Source organism: Amblyomma americanum, chromosome 1, assembly GCF_052857255.1.
Source record: "Amblyomma americanum isolate KBUSLIRL-KWMA chromosome 1, ASM5285725v1, whole genome shotgun sequence".
Classification (NCBI taxonomy): domain Eukaryota; kingdom Metazoa; phylum Arthropoda; class Arachnida; order Ixodida; family Ixodidae; genus Amblyomma; species Amblyomma americanum.
Window position 1 is genome coordinate 368,918,711 of NC_135497.1, and position 19,701 is coordinate 368,938,411.

The window sequence follows — 19,701 nt, forward strand, 5'->3', positions numbered from 1 at the left end:
GACACGCTAGCAAATGGAGCCCAGGTTGAAGATAGCCTGTGCACCAAAACTGGTGATCAGCAGTAAGATCTGAAGCTATAAGCGGCAACAACGGTCGGCCAGCAATAGAGCAGCCATCTCGGGACATCATCACATCCATGGGCGAGTGCTTGGCTTTCCTCTGATGTGGAACAGGTGCTAAAAGAGGGCTAAATTTTAAAACTGGTACAGATCTGTGCTTAAATCCTAGAGGTTTGGTATTTTTGCATAGTTGTTTTGGAAATAGCCCAGACTCAGAACTATCAAGGACCTACAGAGGCTGCAGAAGCCGGAGCTTTTTCTGTTGTGTGACGAATTGGGGATTGATACAAGAGGTTTGGCATGAAAACCCATGATCATTCAGGCAATCACTGATTTCGGAGGCAGATGATGAGGAGCTCATCATCGTGGAGCCTCGACGAACAAAAAAAAGGTAGAGCAGCTCAGACAGCAGAAAGAGCAGGAAAAAGAGGAGTGAGGGTGAAAATGAAAATGAGGCAAAAAGACTGGAGTGAGAGACTGAGCTCCATAAGTTGGAACTCAATTTGAGCAAGAGGTTGGGAGATCAGACGCCTATGCGTTCTGTTGTTTTCATTAATTTTCATTGCACTTTTACCTGGGTGGCATGAAAAAGACGGTACAGTCATCCTAGAATGTAACATGGATGACTCCAGTGTCTTTTTGCTACTGCTGAAGTCAAAGCATGATGAAAAGAAACGCAAACAGTGGAGCGCGGAGACTTCGCTTTCGCATTTCTTTTCATCACCACTACACAGTGCGTTGTGCTGCCATTGGCAATTCTGCTTGGTTTTCGTCCCCGTGAGCACAGAGGATTTACACAGGATTTTTGATGGCATAATCTGCATGTTCAATGTAGCCAATAATTAAAAATATCCGGTTTCAAAATACCTGGGCTCGATTGTAGGAGCCTTGCCTTTTCATTGCTACTTTGTTTCCTATCTTTTTGGCCCAACAGCTATGCTAGCCTACTGGTTAACACAGTAAGCATAACTCTGAGCAGCCGTAATGGGGCGCCATACTGCTTACATTATTTCATAGGGGGGGCTCGAGTCCCAAAAGCCGCCCCTTGGATACGCCCCATCTTAAGCAGCAATACAGCTGAGCCCTTTTATAAAACATACCATCAGCAAGGTTTCTGCTATAGCAAAGTGTTTTCTATATCCGACCTGTGGCCCATTTGGAAGTTTAATCCACGAGAACTCTTGCTGCAACACAGCTCCCATATAGTATCCCTGCTTTCTTGCTGATTTCACAAGTCCAATTCTTATGCATGCTGCTTAAATTTACCAGTCTTCATATGTACCCCCCAACATTCATACTGAAAAATGTCTTTGTGCAAAAACATGAAGGCAAAAACCGAGAAGAAACGACGAGCGTGTGTTTCTGTGCAAAAACATTTTTTAGTATGCATGTCAACCAACAAGCCCAACTTGTTGCCCCCCCCCCCCCCCCACAATGCTGAGGATAATTCAGGCACAGACCCACCAGCAGTACGCTCATCATGTTTCTCGTATTACAGCTGTCCCTGGCTGGCTTGATCACCGCTATGGCTGCCCGATTCACCGAGTGCCAACGACTCCTGTCACCAACCTGCTGACTTCCATCAACTTCATCCCACCAAGGCCGGCGGCAGCTATCACTGTGCAGTACACCCGGTTCACTGCACTGTGCTGCACTCACGCTGCGGGGCATACAAAAGCTATGTTCCTGGTCTTGGACAAGCCATTGCTGAGGATAATTCAGGCACAGACCCATCAGCAGTACATTCATCACACTTCTCATATTACAGGCGCATAATCCTACGTATTTGTGTACTACAGTAAGCGCCTTAGTCATCCTGCAGCAAGGGGAATGGTCAGCCTGGCAACTTGGCTGATAAGGTAAAAAAAACTGATAAGACTCCTACAACTGCAAAAGAGCTTGGAAGTTAACTTGTGAAGCTCATTAGCAAGTTGGAAGCCACGGACAATGTCAACCATAAGCTTGGCACCATACGAGTATCAGTAGACATTATGAGTAAAAGTTTTGAGGAATTCGAGAAGGAACTGGCCAGAACTCATAGGGAGCTATATAAACCTGAGGTAGAACAAAGCCATCTATGAAAACAGCAAACTTTCTACACAATTACAGTTGAATCCGTAGCAGCAAACAGGTAAAACATCATAAAACGGTTTGATACAACCGAAAGTTGTAATAAAATTTCGTCAAAAGCATGAGCAAAAGCAGCCAATTTCGTCAGTGAAGGGACGACAACTCAGGTGATCCCTACTGGAGAAACAGGAAAACCTTTTGCGCAGTTTTAGCACCATTTTTGAAGGTGCTCGCCATGGTTCAGTAAACTGAAAAAAGCCTTGCGCCAGTTAGGTTGGCTTCCCCACACAGCACGTCCAGCACTCAACGGTTGCAGGCTATGCACCAGCTAGGATGGTTTCCTTGCACTACAGCAGTGGCGCATGGTAAATAGCATGTCTGAGAGAAAGCTATCACCGTTTTCACCCCGTTAATGACAGCCAACATGAGCGCAGGATGGTTACTGCATGGCTACAACAATACACGCCGCTGCTTGCGGAGCACTGTCGACGAGTGCAAGGTGCGTAAATGCATGCCGACCACCTGCCTATATTAACCCTCCATGCCGCTGTATCTTCCATAGTGCTGCTGGCGACTGCAAGATAAAAGTGCGAACCTAGGCGCAAACGCTTAGCGCACCAGCACTAGTCAGTTGCGCAGTGCGGCAAAGCCTGCCACCTGCCATCCGAGCCGAGATCGTATGGTGCTAGAGTTCGATACATCCATTTTGTGGCCAACCGAGATGGATATATGAAGTATAATTGTTTGTTCTTGTTAAAAATAACTTAAAAGTTTGGCATAGCCAAATACTCATAATATGTAAGTTCGACAACGCATTAAAGCATATAACCGACTGAACTTCAACTGAACTTAAGTCAAAGAAATAATCTAAATCACGTTGGTAACAGCGCGAAGAGGGGATGACAGGATGACAGAAAAAACACAACACAACCACTGACTGGTAACTGGCATTTTTATTTCTGAAGGACATGTATATATACAGGATCACTGCATCCTTCTGACATAAAAATGCCACCTGTGAGTCAGTGCTGGTGTTCTGTTTTTTCTGTTCTCGTCTTTGTGCTATTTCCAACATGATCGTGACCAAACAAGCCCAACTTATCACTCTTATGAAATAACCTGGAGTTCAAAAAGCCTGACTAAAACCTATACTGAGTTGTTTGCAGGCATTACTTCTGCCCTAGCAATCAAAAGTTTAAGTGACAATAACAATAAACGATACAGACACCATACATATAGGTGGCAACAAAAGGTAAGGGCGAGTTGAATTAGTTCAGGCCGAGTGATGCCTGTGTATGGCTGCCAAAATCAGCAAAAAAAGCCAGCTACTGTTTTCAAATGCTCACTGCACACACTGCTGAAAAATTTCAGGTATTAAACCAGCCACAAAGCATACTCGATTGAAATGTAAAGATTACGGAAATAAATTTTAGGTCTCTGCACCTTTTTGGCACAAAATTTTGGTTTACGGTGTTACAGTGATTAGAGAACCTGGCAGATGCTTGGTGAAAGTTATCATATCCCAAAGTATTCACTTCTGTCCTGTCCTTGCAATATACCAACTACCGATGAGGTAAGTAGGTCTTTATGTTAGAAAGTTCGTTTACACTGCGACTGCTAAACTTGATGGTGTCATGGGGTTGGACTGTGTACAAACCTCTGCATGACGATCACAGCATGTTTCTGATTGCTCTTTAGTCCATTACAATGCACCTAACAGAAATGAACAAAAATACAATACAGCAAAAACTCGTTGATACATTTTTTTAATGTGGAAAAAAAAAGAAAATGTAATATCCGGGCAAACGTGTGATCCAAACTTATCTTGATTTTTGAAAAACATGACTTGAGAATGACATGCAAAGGCATTTATTTGCATTACTGCTTGAAGTAGTCAACCAGCATTCGCTGATGAAAGGTGGAACCATTAGATAGGTAGAGCTGCTTTTCTAGCCCACGCAGGTTTTGACCTGCAGCTCTGTTCCCTTTGGTGTGAAAAAAACTCTGCAGCAGATTTAGTCCATCGGCAGCCTGGGCGACAAACGCCGGGATGACCTCTTCGTCATTGTGGTTGCCACCACGTCGTCGATGGCAACAAACTGTGTAAACGAGCAATTGACACCGTCCGCCCGAAGCTCTTTGTCGATCTCTGCACAGTCGTCACTGAGCACGCTGGGCTCTGAATGGCCCCTGACATGTGCCGAAAACTGCACTTATGAAAACAGTTACGCTCAGTTTCACTTGTAGCGCTTTCTCACGAACAGTTCAAGTAGTGCATTGCGTCAAGCAATGACAGCTTGCCAGGGTCCTGTTATCGTGAGATGCGAGCTAGAAATCACTGCACAACACAATTTCTATAAAACTGCTTCATGTTTTTGTAGGGGTGTGCGAATATTGAAGTTTCTGAATATGAATCAAATACGAATATGAAGAAAAAATGGTTTCGAATATCGAATCGAATATCTGTTCAGTACAAAAAATTTCAGAAAGTGATAAAAAGCAAATGTTGCCCTTAATTTTTTCAAAATAGTGTATGGTCTTTGCAACAAAAATAAACAAAACTAGACTGCCTCAGTACCGTACAAAAAAACATGATGTGCACAGAAATGCATACAACTTGATTAGACAGCATAACAGTATTCAAACTGTTATTAGGTCATGCAAAACAAAATCCATAAAACGACAAGATTGGCCACCAAGAATAACATGATGACTAGTAAAATCTCATTCATTCGGAGTTCAAGGGACTGGAAGAAATGCCTGGATCATCCGAAGGCCCCAATTTATAAAATTCTACACCCCCTCCTCCCCCCCCCCCCCCCCAAAAAAAAAACCTGCCGAAAATGCGAAGCTGCATTAAGGCCTTATGAGGCGGCTCCATCGCGTTGACTCCTGTACGCCCGTGACGAGCCGCCCGTTTTGGAGTCCAGGAAGAACACAAATTGCAAGCAAGGGGCGGAGGAACACACATCGGCTTCTCGGAATGGCGAGACGGTTTCTAAAAAAGGAAAAAGAAATCACCTGCGACGCGCCAGTCGGCGTCCGAAAGCCGTACGGAGCTGGGATTGGACTACCGGCGAATGCGCGGGCTGAGTTGCAGTTGCCCGTGGCAGCGGCGAAGCTCAGAAAGCGAAACTGCACAGCCAGGCCATTTATTTGACCTAGCGACAGGGGCCTTCTGATCGTTGTCACGCCTGCCGTTACGCCCACTAAAGAGGTGCGCGGGTTACAACGCGCCATGCCATGCAATAGGCGGGATTTTTACAGGATCGCTTGCCCTATTGTGACAACTCGACGCGCCCCTTCAGGAGGCTCCCGCGAAATTCCGCAAGTAGGCTTTCCCGCATTGCGTAGTGTTCAAAACGGGATGGCGGAGGTCACGCTCGGAGAGTTATGAAGGCGACAGGACGCATTCTTCGGATGTGGCCATTAAATATGTAACGTATTACGGAAGGATTAAAAAAGCGCGATTTTGCGTTGCGATTGTTGCAGCATCTTGGTCGCAGCACGTGTTATATGTGGGAAAGCCAACTTGGCGGAATTTCGCACGAGGTCAAGCCTAGCGGCGTCGGAATGCGATCGGTCCGCGTGATAAACGACGGAGAAGGAAGGGAATAGGACCTATGTATTGTATTTCTGGAATTTTTTACTTGATCATCGGCTAATTTGTCCAGATATTATGGTTTTGCCACGGTCGAATTTATGAAAGTCTGCGCAGTATAGGATCGCTGGCGAGTATTCGGGAATTTTCGAATATTTGGAAATTCTCGAATATCAATTTCTCGAATACAAATACGAATCGAATATCAAACATATTTGATTCATATTCGAAATTTCGAATATTCGCACACCTCTAGTTCTTTGTGATCCCAGTGCCTAAGGGCTGTAGGTCATTGGTTGTGTTGCTCGGAAGAAAAATGGCAAGGACGTTCCGAAGAAAGGAAGAATCGTTTGGTGAGCCCTGCAGTTGTCTGAAAACAAGCCAGTCCACTCTCTCGATCTGAGTCGTCTGTCGAGGTACCGTAGGAACACCTAAAAAATGCTGCAAGTCATCCACGTCTTCGTGTTATTTTTATGAACACAATGCAGGGGCACAATATTGCACAAACACAATGGGTTCTTAGTTTTCCCAATTACCCATGGTTTAAGCATATCGCTCTCGTCTTCAATGCAGCATAGAAGAACCGTTACACGATCTTCGCTGGCTTTGCACCATGGCAACCATCTGCTTTCAGGCACAGTGTTTTGCTTGGTTGCACCTTGAAAAATAGCCCCAGTTCATTGCCATTGTAGATGTCGTGTGGATGATATGCATTCAAAATTCCAGGGAGTGCTGAAATCCAGTTTTCAATATCAGCTGGGTTAACGCTTACTGCTTCGCCGTTCATTTCCCGATAAGTGATGGCATGCCTTGCTTGAAAGTGGCACCATTCGAGGCGGCGAAGTCGTCAATCCGAAGCAGATCTGCCATCTCCATTAATTACTCGCAGAGAATACTGCCATCGTAGTTCACACCGGATGCCCTCGCTTGTTTAAACAATTTCAAAAGAGCTTTCGCCAGCTCCCAATGCCTGGCTCCATGAGAATGTTTTGTCCCTGCGCCGACCACCAACACACTGCCTTCTATCTCTTTCTGCTTTGAAACGATCGTGTTGATAGTTGACACTGGCAATCTGAGGTCATTTGCAATGTCAATTCATTTCCTTTTCGGATTTTTGTTGATGACTGCCAAGATGTTCAACTTTCCCTTCAAGGACAATGGCTTGTGCTTCTGAGATAACATGGCAGCCAGCAAAGATGCAGAGACGTGGTAGTGAGGAAATCATGGTGGTAGTGTAGTGAAGCTTTTAATTTAGGCGCTCAATAGAAAAAACCCGCATTGGCCAAAAGAAAGTTGCACCATCAGCTCTGCGGTAGGTTAGGAGATCAAAATTTTGAGAGGCTTGTGTATCCTGAGTATGCAACCAGAGCTGATGATGCTGTTTACCGACTACAAAAGCAGCCTAGAGCGGGTGATTGCTTGGCTGGTGGAAACCAAGCGATATCATAAGCATTTCCTGTTCGCTGCGCAGAGCAGATGTACTGACTCTGCTAGGAAGGGAAGGTTGTTGGAGCGGTTGCCAGCGGTCATATCAGTGGTGTTGAAGTAGGTGAGGCAGCGGCGTTGCCATTTGACCTTGCCGAGCGGAGCACTGCGGAGAAGCTGCCGCGGCGGCTAATTTACGCCATGCTCGTGCCCTTCTTGTTGCGTGTGCCCGCTCTCGGCCCACTCGTTTGCCAATTCGTCTTCTTTTCTCACAAAACGTATTATACAATCAACGTTTGTGGAGACCCTTTGGTTTGCTTCCCCGATGGGTCCTCCGCAGTCTCTAGTTACTTCAATTAATAAGGAAGGGTGCTGACGTCACAGTGACACGAGTGCCACAGATGGTGCAATTGCTGCACACACGCGCGGGGGATAGCATTCTTTCTTTGGCTAGGGTACTCATCGCATATTGCCTTCAGGCACTGGGTCCACATATGTGGACATGATTTAAGCCTCCTCATATTTTCATACACAAGGCGAATTTCCACCTTTGAATACCGCCCTCTTACCATTTCGCCCTCCCTGACAAGTTTGTGGTGCCATCTTTTGCAGCTACAGTGAAATGCGTTTGTAAAAAAAAAAAAATATGTGCGTTACATGATTCTTTGGCGGGATGAGTAAATAGCTTTTTTTTTGCAGTCTATCTTTACAAATGATCGTGAATGATGCAATATAGGGCTCGGAATATGTCTGTAGGTTAATGTAGAAACGGCGTACCAATTTCCATTGTCAGAGACGAAGATAAAGTTCTGCAGTGGAGTTCGAAGTGGCGTGTCCACATATGTGGACATCAAATATCAAAGTGGCGTTTTCTCGCCACGTGCTGTTTTTTTGTGCACGTACGGTAGGAAATGGGCTTACTGCTTAAGGGCATTGAAAACGACGCTTGTACAAAGAGAACTTTGGACGAGTCGAGCGCTGAAGCGTTTTTCATGAAAATAGCCGATGTAGAAGCACCTCCACAGAAGTGCAACCGACTGAGCAATGAAGACCCGCAGATGGTCACAAAGAACCATTACTTAGCTGCGCCACTATGACGAGTGCTTAAAGTCAGGGAGGTCTAGGAGAGTCTTAGGCCCCCTACCAATATTTAAAAATGAATCTGAGACCACCTGTGCTAGATTGTAGAACGCATGAATCCGGAGGAAGCAACAATTTTCAGTGGGGGTCAGAACCATTTTTCTCTACCATTTTGAAAATTTGGCTGCGGGTTTTAGCAAGAATTATTACATTTTCTATGAAGCCCGAGATGCAAAAAAATATAAAGTGGCAGTACTAGACAAGGGGGGGGATGAAAATAAGAACCCGCACCCTCACACCATGGTCAGTTCAGAGCTGGCCACTCAACTCCAAGGCTACAAAACAACAATGAGCACATTCGTAGAGCGAGGGGACAATTTGTTTCAGGTCTCCGACATAAACTGCGCAAACAATGACCTTTAAAAATGACCTCAATTTTGTAAAAGCCATGTGTAAAACAGGCTGATCTGTGCTCAGATCAGTCGAGACCCCTTCGATGCAGCCGGACTGGAAGCAGTACTTATGATGAAAGCAACCATTGGCCCCAACTTCTGAACACGTCAATTATACAACGGTGCCAACGTGACGGCTACACAGCTAAAAGCCACACTCGGTGCTCGAAATACCAAATTTTTCTCTGCCTGTAGTCACAGAATGACTGCTTTTATCTGTTCTATAAGTCACGAACTACAGAATAATTCCCTGAAGCATATATTCTCACAGCTAAACATTTATTCATGTCTAATGATAAGTTAGAAAAGGCAAGGAGATGTAGCAGAGTTTACGTTCTTGTATCAGGTGGAGGCAAGAATATGCTTAAATATGAATATTTTTGCGTAATTTTTTGCACATAACTTCTGCTTAGTCTACTGATCGTCATTCAAGCAAAAAAAGATTTTTCCTTTCAGTATATTTAATTGGCGCCTTAAGGGGATATGGATGGTTCGGCGCAGCGCTCCGCTCTCTGCCAGCAAGGCGAGGCCTAGTGGAAATATTTTTCCCTTTAGCTCACCCTTTCCAGCCTCGGAGCTTCTCCCCTGGCCTAGCAAGGGCGAACTTTCGCTTGTAACTTTTCTAGTGAGTCGGAGGGCCGCAATTCTTTAGTGTACTTTGTTGCTAGCTGGCACTATTATTGTTGTAGAAATAAATGCCTTGTTAGTGTCAGCCAGAGTGCAGTTTCTTTATTTTCCTCAGAGCAAGGCCCATAGCGGTCAGCATGTGCTCAGTAGTATACACGATCAGGGGGGGGGGGGTCCTGAATTTAAGTGGTGAAAATGAATTTATCTCCCTTATACAACCCCCACAAAAATTGTAAACTGAACGTATTACCAGGAAATCGTGCTATCCAGGAACATATTAACTAGGGAACAAATACATGCAACTCGATTTTTATCGTATGAATCGGGAATGTAGCAATGAGGTTCCACTGCATTTATTGGTGATGCTAACAATCACACCTAGCGAATACACTGAAATATTGTTTTCATACGGATTACCAAATCTTATATCTACCATGACACACATTGTGGAATTTAGCTCGACACGCCTCGACCATGTGTGATGCAATTTTGAATCACCTTGTAGTCTCTTTCGGGCATGACATGTGTGGATGATTACTTCACCGTAGCCTTTATCAGCTGGAAAAGTTGTGCAGTTTCTGAAAGTAAGTGTGGGTTTGTTAAAGAAACTGAGTACCAAAAATGCACTGTTATACTGCCTCAAATTTGATTTAAAGACTGATGTAATGGATGCGAATGAACCCTGCCACAACCTTGTCAACAGACACACTCAGCGAACTTGGCAGAGCGGCATGATGTTGTGTGCTGTAAGCTAAGGCTTCAACATTCGCATTACACGCTCGTAACGGTCCTGTGTGTTTTTTTAACCTCACGAAAAAAACGCACACCTGACCATCAAGGCTGGTGTTCAGCAAGTTCACGTTATCTTGCCACGATTGGCCAGTACCACCAGCTACCACGAAATTGCCGGAGCGCGTCAAAGTGAACGATGCTAAACACCAGCGGCACGAACGCATCTGGCCGTGCTTGTTTGCTGATGACGAAAGCATGGACAGAGGTACGATAATAAATCTCCACCCTTCCAAAAAAATCCGTTGAAACTTTTTTCCCCCGCGTAATGAACCCTCCCTTCAAACTGATATAAACTTTTCTGGAAAAAAAGTGGGTTCATTATGCAAGTATATACGGTATATTGTATGTGGGGTCAGACGAGGATATACACATCCAGTATGCCCATAGATGACACACACTCGACTAAACTAGATAAAAGCATGACATTATTGGCACATCAAAAGGAAACATAACTCGGGTAACATACTGCAAAGATGCGTGCAAGGCTGTGCTTCCTTTTCCAGACTCGATAGCCAATTTTTGGCGTGCGGCCCATTCCAGCAATGTGCAAAAAAAAAAATTAAAACACACCAATCAGGGAATAAGGGGCATTTATTTTATGTTCAACCATCACTCACAGAGTCTGAGTCTTGACTCCGAGCTGGTGCTGTGCTCTGGTGCATGCTCATCCTACAAGAAGTCACGCAGCATGTCTGCTGTCAAGGCATAGCCATTTCACCCTTTATTCATTTATTTATTACAGATACCTCAAGGGCCCTCGGGTGAGGGCTTTACATGCGGGCTTTACTTCCATCACATAGCAGAGCAGCTCTTCTTATAGCTCGGGAAACTTGCACGGCTTGCCCCGGAAAGCATGCTTTTTGCATCTCGTGTTCCTCAATGCATTCTTTTGCTTGTACCATCGTCGGAAGCAGTTCTCGGCCACGTCGAATTCCCTGCCCACCGGACACTTGCAGTGTTCAAGAGCAAACTCCCAGACGTGTAACTATTAAGGTGCTTGCCCATGGTGCTAAAACTGCAATGCTCTGCAGCAGCATACGAAAGCCACTACTACGTTGAACTAACACACTGCCACAAATACTGTGCATTTGGCAACCACAATATACTAAAGCTGCTGATACTGACGCCGATATGGATAGTAGGAGTTTGAGGCAGACAAAAAAGTTGACGATGATGATGACCCACAGCCTTGGGCGCTATCCGTGGGCAGCACCTGGAAGCGCCTATGCATGGGCATGGCCTCCGTGACCTTTGCTCGCAGCCGGAGCTGATTACGGAGGCCACGGCATGTGTATTTCGAAGGATATTCCTGCGTGGGTCGCAGAAAGTTTGAGTGTGGCCCTCATATGGATCTTTTTCTTATTTCCTTCTGGAACACGGTGCAGCCCGTACACAGGTGTGGCCCTTACAGGCACTTATACAGTAACAGTACTCAGTATACATTTCATAGAAACAAAGCTGTTGCTTTTACACCCAGAAAAGCTTTAGTACAGTAAACAAATAAACACGTGCCGGTACCTCCAAGAAACTTGGGCTACAGTAAAAATATTTTGGCCCATTGCATCTAAACAGATATTTTCTGGTCTGGCCACTACTGAAGATTTTTATCATATGGTATAACAACAACTTTTGCAAAGTGGGTACTGATTAAGTCTTAAGTCTAAGTCTTACGGAAGAAACTTCTATGCCTGAGTGTCATGACTTAATCAGAGCATTTAAGTTAATAAATGTTAGCAAGGCTTCAAGCACAGGTGGTACTGAACACCTCTTTTATGGTGTGATGTCAAAAAGATGTGTTGGTGGTGCTAATGCCAACAGTGACTTTTTGTACAGTAGACAAAACAGGCGCTGCCTGACAGTGCTTATCCCAACTGCCGCAGCTACTATGGAGACTCAACAGTAATTGTGCCCGCACACAATAAAGGCAGCACCTCTACCAGCTGCGTCACTACACACAGCAGCGCAAAATTGAAAATTATTTAAGTGAGCCTCTAATGGTTTCTTACAGGTACTAAATACCACAGCAGGCCATGGTAGTAATGCGCAAATGCTGGCGCCGACTATGTGGCAAAGCTTTTGTATCAAGGAAAATGTTATCCTGATTCGTCAATACCCAACTGGCATTTCATACATTGCAACACACACATACCTATACACAAACACGTGCACACACACGCACGACACATTTGCACCTACACATAACCACACCGGCACACTTGCGCACATACACGCACTAGCACATATTGAGCAACTCAAAATCAGTTGCCGGGCGAGTTGGTATTTCATGCTTTCATTCACACACCACGAAGACGAACACAGACAAGTGGAGAAACACCAATAAGGAAGGGTGTCAGCAGGGAGACAATCTTGCCGATGCTATTCTCCGCCTGTTTACAGGAGGTTTTCCAAGGCCTGAATTGGGAACAGCTGGGGATAAGAGTTAGTGGAGAATGTCTAAGTAATCTACCATTCGCTGATGATGCTGCCTAGCTAAGTCAATTTGTTGTTTCCTCGCTTGTCCGTGTTCGTCTTTGCACTGCGCGAATGAAAGCAAATAGAGCTAGATACTTACTTATGCTGAGCGCCATTTTGGTTTGCATAGGGCACTAGCCGGCTCAATCACAGCTAAGGATACATACTTTTGTGGCTAGCATGACAATAGACCACATTCATTCACATTATCAGGTGATAGAACAATGCACAAAATATATAACCAACCTTTATATATAGCCTTCACTGATTACGAGAAAGCATTTGTCTCAGTGGAAACCTCAGCAGTCATGCAGGCACCGTGGAATCTGGGTGTAGAACAGTGTTATGTGAAAATACTTGAAGATAACTGTAATAACTGCACAACTACCATAGTCCTCCATAAAGTAAGTAATAAAATTCCAATAAGGAAGGGTGTTAGACAGGGAGACACGATCTCACCAATGCTATTTACCGCCTGTATGCAGGAGGTATTCCGAGGCCTGAATTGGGAACAGTTAGGTATAAGAGTTAATGGAAAATACCTAAATAATCTGCAATTCGCTGATGACATTGCCTTGCTGAGTCACTCAGGAGGTGAACTGCAAATCATGATCAATGAATAAAGCAGGCAGACCAGAAAGGTGGGTATAAAAAATTAACATGCAGAAAACCAAGGTAGTGTTCAACAGTCTTACAAGGAAACAGCAGTTAACAATTCGTAGAAAGGTGCTGGAAGTGGTAAGGGAATAGTGCGCATATTTAGAGCAGGTAGTGACCACTGATCCGGATCATGAGAAGGAAATAACGAAGAATAAGAATGGGGTGGAGCACATATGGCAGGTTCTCTCAGATAATGAATGGCAGTTCATCAATATCCATCAAGACAAAAGTATACAACTGCTGTATCTTACCAGTACTCACTAATGGGGCAGAAACGTGGAGGCTAACGAAAAGGGTTCAGCCTAAGTTAAGGGAAATGCAGCGATCTATAGAAAAAAATGATCGCTGCAACATTAAGACACCGGAAGCGGGCAGAGTTGGTGAGGGAACAAATGCGGGTTAATGACATCCTAGTAAAAATCAAGAGGAAGAAATAGGCTTGGGCAGGAGAACGCAAGAGAACACAAGTGTAGCAGGGGGCAGCAGAAAGTTAGGTGGGCATATGAGATTAAGAAGTTTGCGGGGACACAGTGCCCGCAGCTGGCAAAGGACAGGGTTACCATATAAACGCTTGTAGGGGCAGCACCCGTGTATGGGCCACACCCCATTTTCACGAAGGAAATATTACAGAAAAATAATATTACTGTAAGGGCCGCACCCAAGCTTTTCACGACTCGTGCGGGAATAGCCTTCGAAATGCATGCGCCGTGGCCTCCGCGATCAGCTCTGGCTACGAGCAACGGTGCACTTGATCACGCAGGCAACACATGCACACAGGAGCTTTTCAGATGCCACCCACAGATGGCGCCCGAAGCGGTGGCTTATCATCAACTTTTTCCTTCGGTGCGAGCTCCCACTATCCATATCGGCATCAGTATCACCAGCACCACGCTATTGCGGCTGTCAAAGGCACGGTAGTTGTGGTAGCGTGGTAGATCGCCGTCGTTGTGGCTTTTGTGTGCTGTCGCCGAGCATTGCCGTTCTGGCATGATGAAGCAAGCATCTTAATAGCTACATGGCTAAGAGTTTGCTGTCGAACACAGCAAGCGTGCGGCGGGCAGGAAATTCGACGTAGCCGAAAAGTGCGTCCGACGCTGGTGCAACCAAAAGGGTGCAATGAGGAACACAAGCTGTAAAAAGCGCGCTTTCCGAGGCAAGCCGTGCAAGTTTCCTGAACTGGAAGAAAACCTGCTCTGCTAAGTGATGGAAGCGCGGAACGGCCGCATGTTGACAGCGGAAATGCTGTGCCACTTGTTGTGGGATGAATGTGCACCAGAGCACAGCACCAGGTCGAAGTCGGAATACTCTGCGAGTGACGATTCAACATAGAATAAATGCCGCTCATTCCCCGATTGTTGTTTTTACTGTAAAAACTTTTTTTCGCGCATCGCTTTATGGGCCGCACCCTGAAAACCGGCCCTCAAATCTGAAAAAAAAAGTGCGGTCCTTACAAGAGTTTATATGGTAGTAGGAGAGACATGGGAGAGGCCTTTGCCCTGTAGTGGGCATAGTCAGGCTGATGATTTTTTACTGTGACATGCTTAAAGTTTGTTCTTCTTATGCAGCTACATTGGCATGAATTGCATATTTTAACAAGTGCAAAAAGCAACATAAGCACGTTCAGCTCTTTTCATTGCATGATGAGTTATCTGGCACTACAGTCAAGCACACATATAATGGCCCCACTTAAGACAAACTTTCGCTTATAACAAACGAGACCTGCATGACCGTCAAAATATACATTGTTTCAATGGCACAAAATTACACGTATAATGAATGTCATCAAGCCCTGCTGATCGGTTACAGCAAACGGACGGCATAAACTCGGCGCCATGATGAGAGATAACCTGCCTCCGACCCCTTTGTGCGCCCGCCGCGCGGTATGTTTTCCTGAGCCTCATTGCAGGCAAACTGCCCGCCCTGTTTCGTGCCGCTCTCAAGCGAGCTACCCTTTCCCTACCGATGCGTCTTCCAAGATCGCCCTCCCGCCCCCTCCTGACAACTCCGCTTTCCTCACTCTCTTGCAAATCCGCACAAGGTTCCGCAATCAACTGCGTCACCGCCGGTACCGATCGCGGAGGCCACGCTCCTTGAGGCAGGCGTTCCGTGAGAGCCAAGAGGTGGCTGCACTGATGCTCATGGATGCCCCTCATTGGTCTCTCCTCTGGCGCACTGCATCTGTATCTTTAGATTGATTGGCTTGATTGGCCCCTGTGCACGTCTACCCCATCGCGCGCTTTTGCCACTCATGTCGCGGTGCGGACGTTTCATTGGCTTCATTCACGTCTTGGGCCCTGGTTGTAATTGGGGATCGCAGATGGGAACACCGTGCCCATTTGTATTGTATTCAGCGGTAGGGATACTGAAAGCGGCCAGGGTGGAGGTGACGGCCACTGGCGTGCAGAACTGCTTCCACAAGGCTGGCTTCGTCGACACAGTGTCTGATGCCAGGCCTGATGTTTCGGAAGATGACCAGCCCGGCGGCGATTTGTGGCAGCGCGTCAACTCCAGCATGAGGGGTCATGACATTGGTTGTAATGATCTTATTTCTGTCAATGACGATGCCGACACAGTGGAACCATGCAGCACAGACAAGGTCATCGGTTCTGAAGTGCGGGACGAGAGTGACGCGGAGGAATCAGATGAGGATGGAACTTCGGAGCCAGCACCCATAAGCGTGCCTGCAGCAATGGGCTACATAGCGTCAGACAACTCGTCTATGCCAAGGGCCTTGGCGAAGAGCACGCTTATGCTTTAAATAAACTGGAAGCCTCCCTCATCGGGTCTGCGCTGCAAAAGCAGACGTCCATCATGGACTTTTTCGTAAAGAAAAATTTTGTGTTTTGACAAGCAACTGTATTTAAAGCTGTGGTCCACTTATTACGAACTTCGGGATATAACGAACGGACACTGCGTGACGCTCACGTTCGTTATAAGTGGGCTCGACTGTATTTCATGAAGCGGTACATGTGATTATGAGCTTGTGTGCAAGGTGACAGCCATGGACAGGTATCGTTTGAGTTGCAGGGCATTATTCATTTCTGCCAGTGAATGATAGTAGTGGACAATGCATACGATAAAGCACATGGAAAATAAAAGTGAATACATCTAGCCTTGTCTGCGACACAGTTTACAAGTGAGCAGTATTACAAGTATTACAAGTGAGCAGTAGTACAAGTGAGCCATAGTTCAAATAGCTGAGTTATAGTCAACTGATTTGTGAAGAAAATGGCTAAATCAATCGACTCATTAGGTCACAGCTGCCATCCTTTAGGTAGGCACATGTCCAGGTGCACTGTCTATGCATGAGCAGGCGTGGCCAATTTCTCCAGCGACCATTAAGTGCTGTGCTAACAACATATTACAGGGAAGGTGTGTCCACAGGTGGCGAGAGCATATCTGTTTGGCCGAGACGATGCCAGTGCTACACGCAATTACCATCCTGAAATGAAGCCAAGAAGGACGGTACAGAGTGTCAACCTGGTGATTTTGTTCAAAAGCTAGCGTAAAAATCAACGGTAGCTTTTTTTTTTTTTGAGCAACCTCCCATAGAATATTGACATTGCCAAAGTATTTCGCGGAACAGCCGTATGTGCTAAATACACACCCGTGCATTTCGGCCCCCTTTTGTGATTCTAAGAAAGTAAAGCAGCACCTGTAAGCCTCCAAAGCCCTCAAACAAGGCATGCGTAAGGCTTGTGATGCTCTCCCCATTATGCCACTGCCTTTTCCTCTTGCCTACCGCGAGCATGCTAGCAATTGCATTGTAATCTCATCAGTTTGCAGATATGCAGAAGGTCCAATGGCCTTAGCCTCATTGTTTATTTAAACGTTTCTGTCCAGTACTTATCCTGCAATTTTATTGCTTGCAAGGGTGGTTCAATCTTATCGACCGAAAGTGGAAATCCTAATCAGTTTGGTAATTGTAGGCTACTATCCTTCCTTATCTGTGTGAATACCCAGCTCAAAAAAGTGATCACTCATAGAATTACACAATTTCGCACTAGAAAAACATTCTGTCATCATTCCAGCACGCCTCCCAGAAATTCAGACCGACCATCACAGCTGTCCTTTCCGTGACCGGCATAAATAATGAGGCACTCAGATATAACAATATTTCTATCGGTGTATTCCTAGATGTTAAAAAAAGCATTCGGCACAGCAGATTTTAAGATCTTACACGAATATGGGTTCAGGTGTTTGTTCTCGATTTCTTCAGGGGTTACCTGAACGGGCGTACCAGTGCATTACCATTGGCACACACAGGTAAAGTACTATACGTTTATATTTGTAGGTACTCCGCAGGACTCAGTCCTTAGGCGCACAACCTTCATGCTCTAGATGAACCATCTATTTGACAGGCAAAGTAATACCCGCGCTATTATGCATGCTGATGATACTTTACTAGTGGTTACCTCTAAGTTTGTTAAAACAGTCAAATAAATTTTAAGTGCTGAACTTCAGCTCGTTTGTAAATGGTTTCAACAAAGGTTTTCTCTGAATACCAAAACTACGCATGTTATTTTTATGTCTTCTTATAAAGGGTGCGTGAATGTGCCTTCCATAATACTGATGCGAAATAACAACGAAAAAGTCAGCACAATACAACACCTGGGTCACTGGGTGTAACCTTACACACTGCTTTGAGCTAGGAACTAAAAAAAAAAACAAATAAATAGATTATTATCATTAGATTAAAGGTATATGGTGCAGCTGTACCTTGGCCATAGCAATGAGAATGGTGACACGCTGGGCGGTCATGGGCCACTCTGTGGCCACACCATTGGATGGGAAGAAGCTGCAGGTTAGGGCTAGAACTCAAGATCGACTTCACGGCCCGGACACCAACCCCAGGTACTGGCCGGGCTACGAGGTCAGACGGCCTTCCACAAAGGTAATACTGCGCTGAGACAGTGAAACAGGCCCAGTTGCCCTGTGAACGGCCACCACCCTCTCTGCATTTGTGCCTGACATCCCGTTGTGTCTCGCAAGTGGTTGTGGTGGCTTGCTGTGTGGCAACATTGGCTGGTGCATTGGCCGTGGTTGTGCCTTGGCCTGCATAATGCAACAGAGCGCAGAAAAAAATGTTGACAAAGCATAGACAAACACAGCATAACTCAGTACAGCCAAGAGCACCAGCATGGACAAAGAGCTCGCCTAGATTATTCAGAGTAGGCCTCCTCATTGGACATGTGAAAACAAAGAAAAACTAACCACTGCAGGCACTATAATTTGTGTTCAAACCGGTTACAAATTGGGTTATTCCACAAAGGTTCCACAATTCGGGTTATTTTTTAAATACGATAGCATTAGAAGCCTCATCGAGACAACAAAGTGGCATCACATAGGTGGCGGGCTGCATCACCTGCCACCATCTGCCGTCAACCGTAGCAGGTGGTGTACGGGCACAGCTCAGGAAAAGCATTGCATGGGAACAGCAACCTGAGTCTCACAAGCCCCACCACTGAAGTCCAGCAAAGGCATCAACAGCGTTGAATGCTATCGCATTACCAACGCATAATGTAATTAGTTGTCCCTGTGAATTTTTGCAGCAAAGATAAATCACTATTAGCACTCATTTTGTGTACCGCGTCAAATTCTCTGCTTTTTTTGCTCATAATTTTTGAGCAACATAAAAATGGCAGTCTCCATCAAAAAAATACCCTTCAGCAAATCAGATACTGCCCATTTTTGTTTCTAGACAGAAAGAAAAACAATTCAAGGTCAAAGCAGCCATTTTAAATACAGGGCAGCTTTGGAGAACATTCCTGCATTTCATCTTTCTGTCTTGGTCTGGCTCTCCCACAGCCTTGGAGCACGTCAGTGTGGGTAGACCTCAGTGGTGCAATAGTAAGAGCTATGTACAGTATCTGCATTTTTTTTATCTAGAAAAGTAATTCAGTGCTACTTTTTTTAGATGATCACACACATACATGACATGGCAGGACATCCAAAACAATGAGCATAACTGGCAAGAAACATGAAAGAAGGCAAAGAACAATCTTTAATCGCAACAGGCATGCCAAGGACTTGCCAACATTGAAAGGATGACAAGATGTAACTGTCCGCTCCATCAGAAGTGGAGCATGGATGAAAGAAACTATGCCAAAAGAGTTGACGACAGATCGTATGAGGCCACCATAGGAGACAAGTGTTCCGAAAAGGAACCGAGCGTTCATTAGAAGCCCACCTAAGAGCACAAATGGAAACCAAAAAGAACCAAAAAAGGAACCAGAGTCCAAGGAGATAAATTCTAAAGCTGAAACTAAGCAGCAAAGAATTCACCAGTACCCTGAAATGACTCAAATACGAGTGTGACCAAAATGGGCAAGATTGCTTTCCAAGAGACTTCACGATTTTATTGTTGGAAAACTAGCTAAAAAAGGCGAGGTAAAAAGGGAGTATGTTACAGGAGACTCTCATAGATGGTGCCAGCCACACCAGTGATGCATTGGATCCTCA

The 19,701-nt window shown here is 45.3% G+C and overlaps 1 protein-coding gene across 10 annotated transcripts in view; it reads right to left on the reverse strand.

The window, feature by feature from the left end:
- Window positions 1–19,701, reverse strand: part of LOC144115640 (uncharacterized) — a 73,049-nt gene that overhangs the window by 39,788 nt on the left and 13,560 nt on the right. For 9 of the 10 annotated variants that reach the window (XM_077650072.1, XM_077650070.1, XM_077650073.1 and 6 more), the window contains one exon: window positions 17,959–18,294. In XM_077650072.1, coding sequence (XP_077506198.1) covers window positions 17,959–18,000 — 42 coding nt within the window. In that variant the 5' untranslated portion in view covers window positions 18,001–18,294. Of the gene's footprint in view, window positions 1–12,825; window positions 12,906–17,958; window positions 18,295–19,701 lie in introns of all 10 variants that reach the window. The other variant, XM_077650077.1, reaches the window with a different exon arrangement.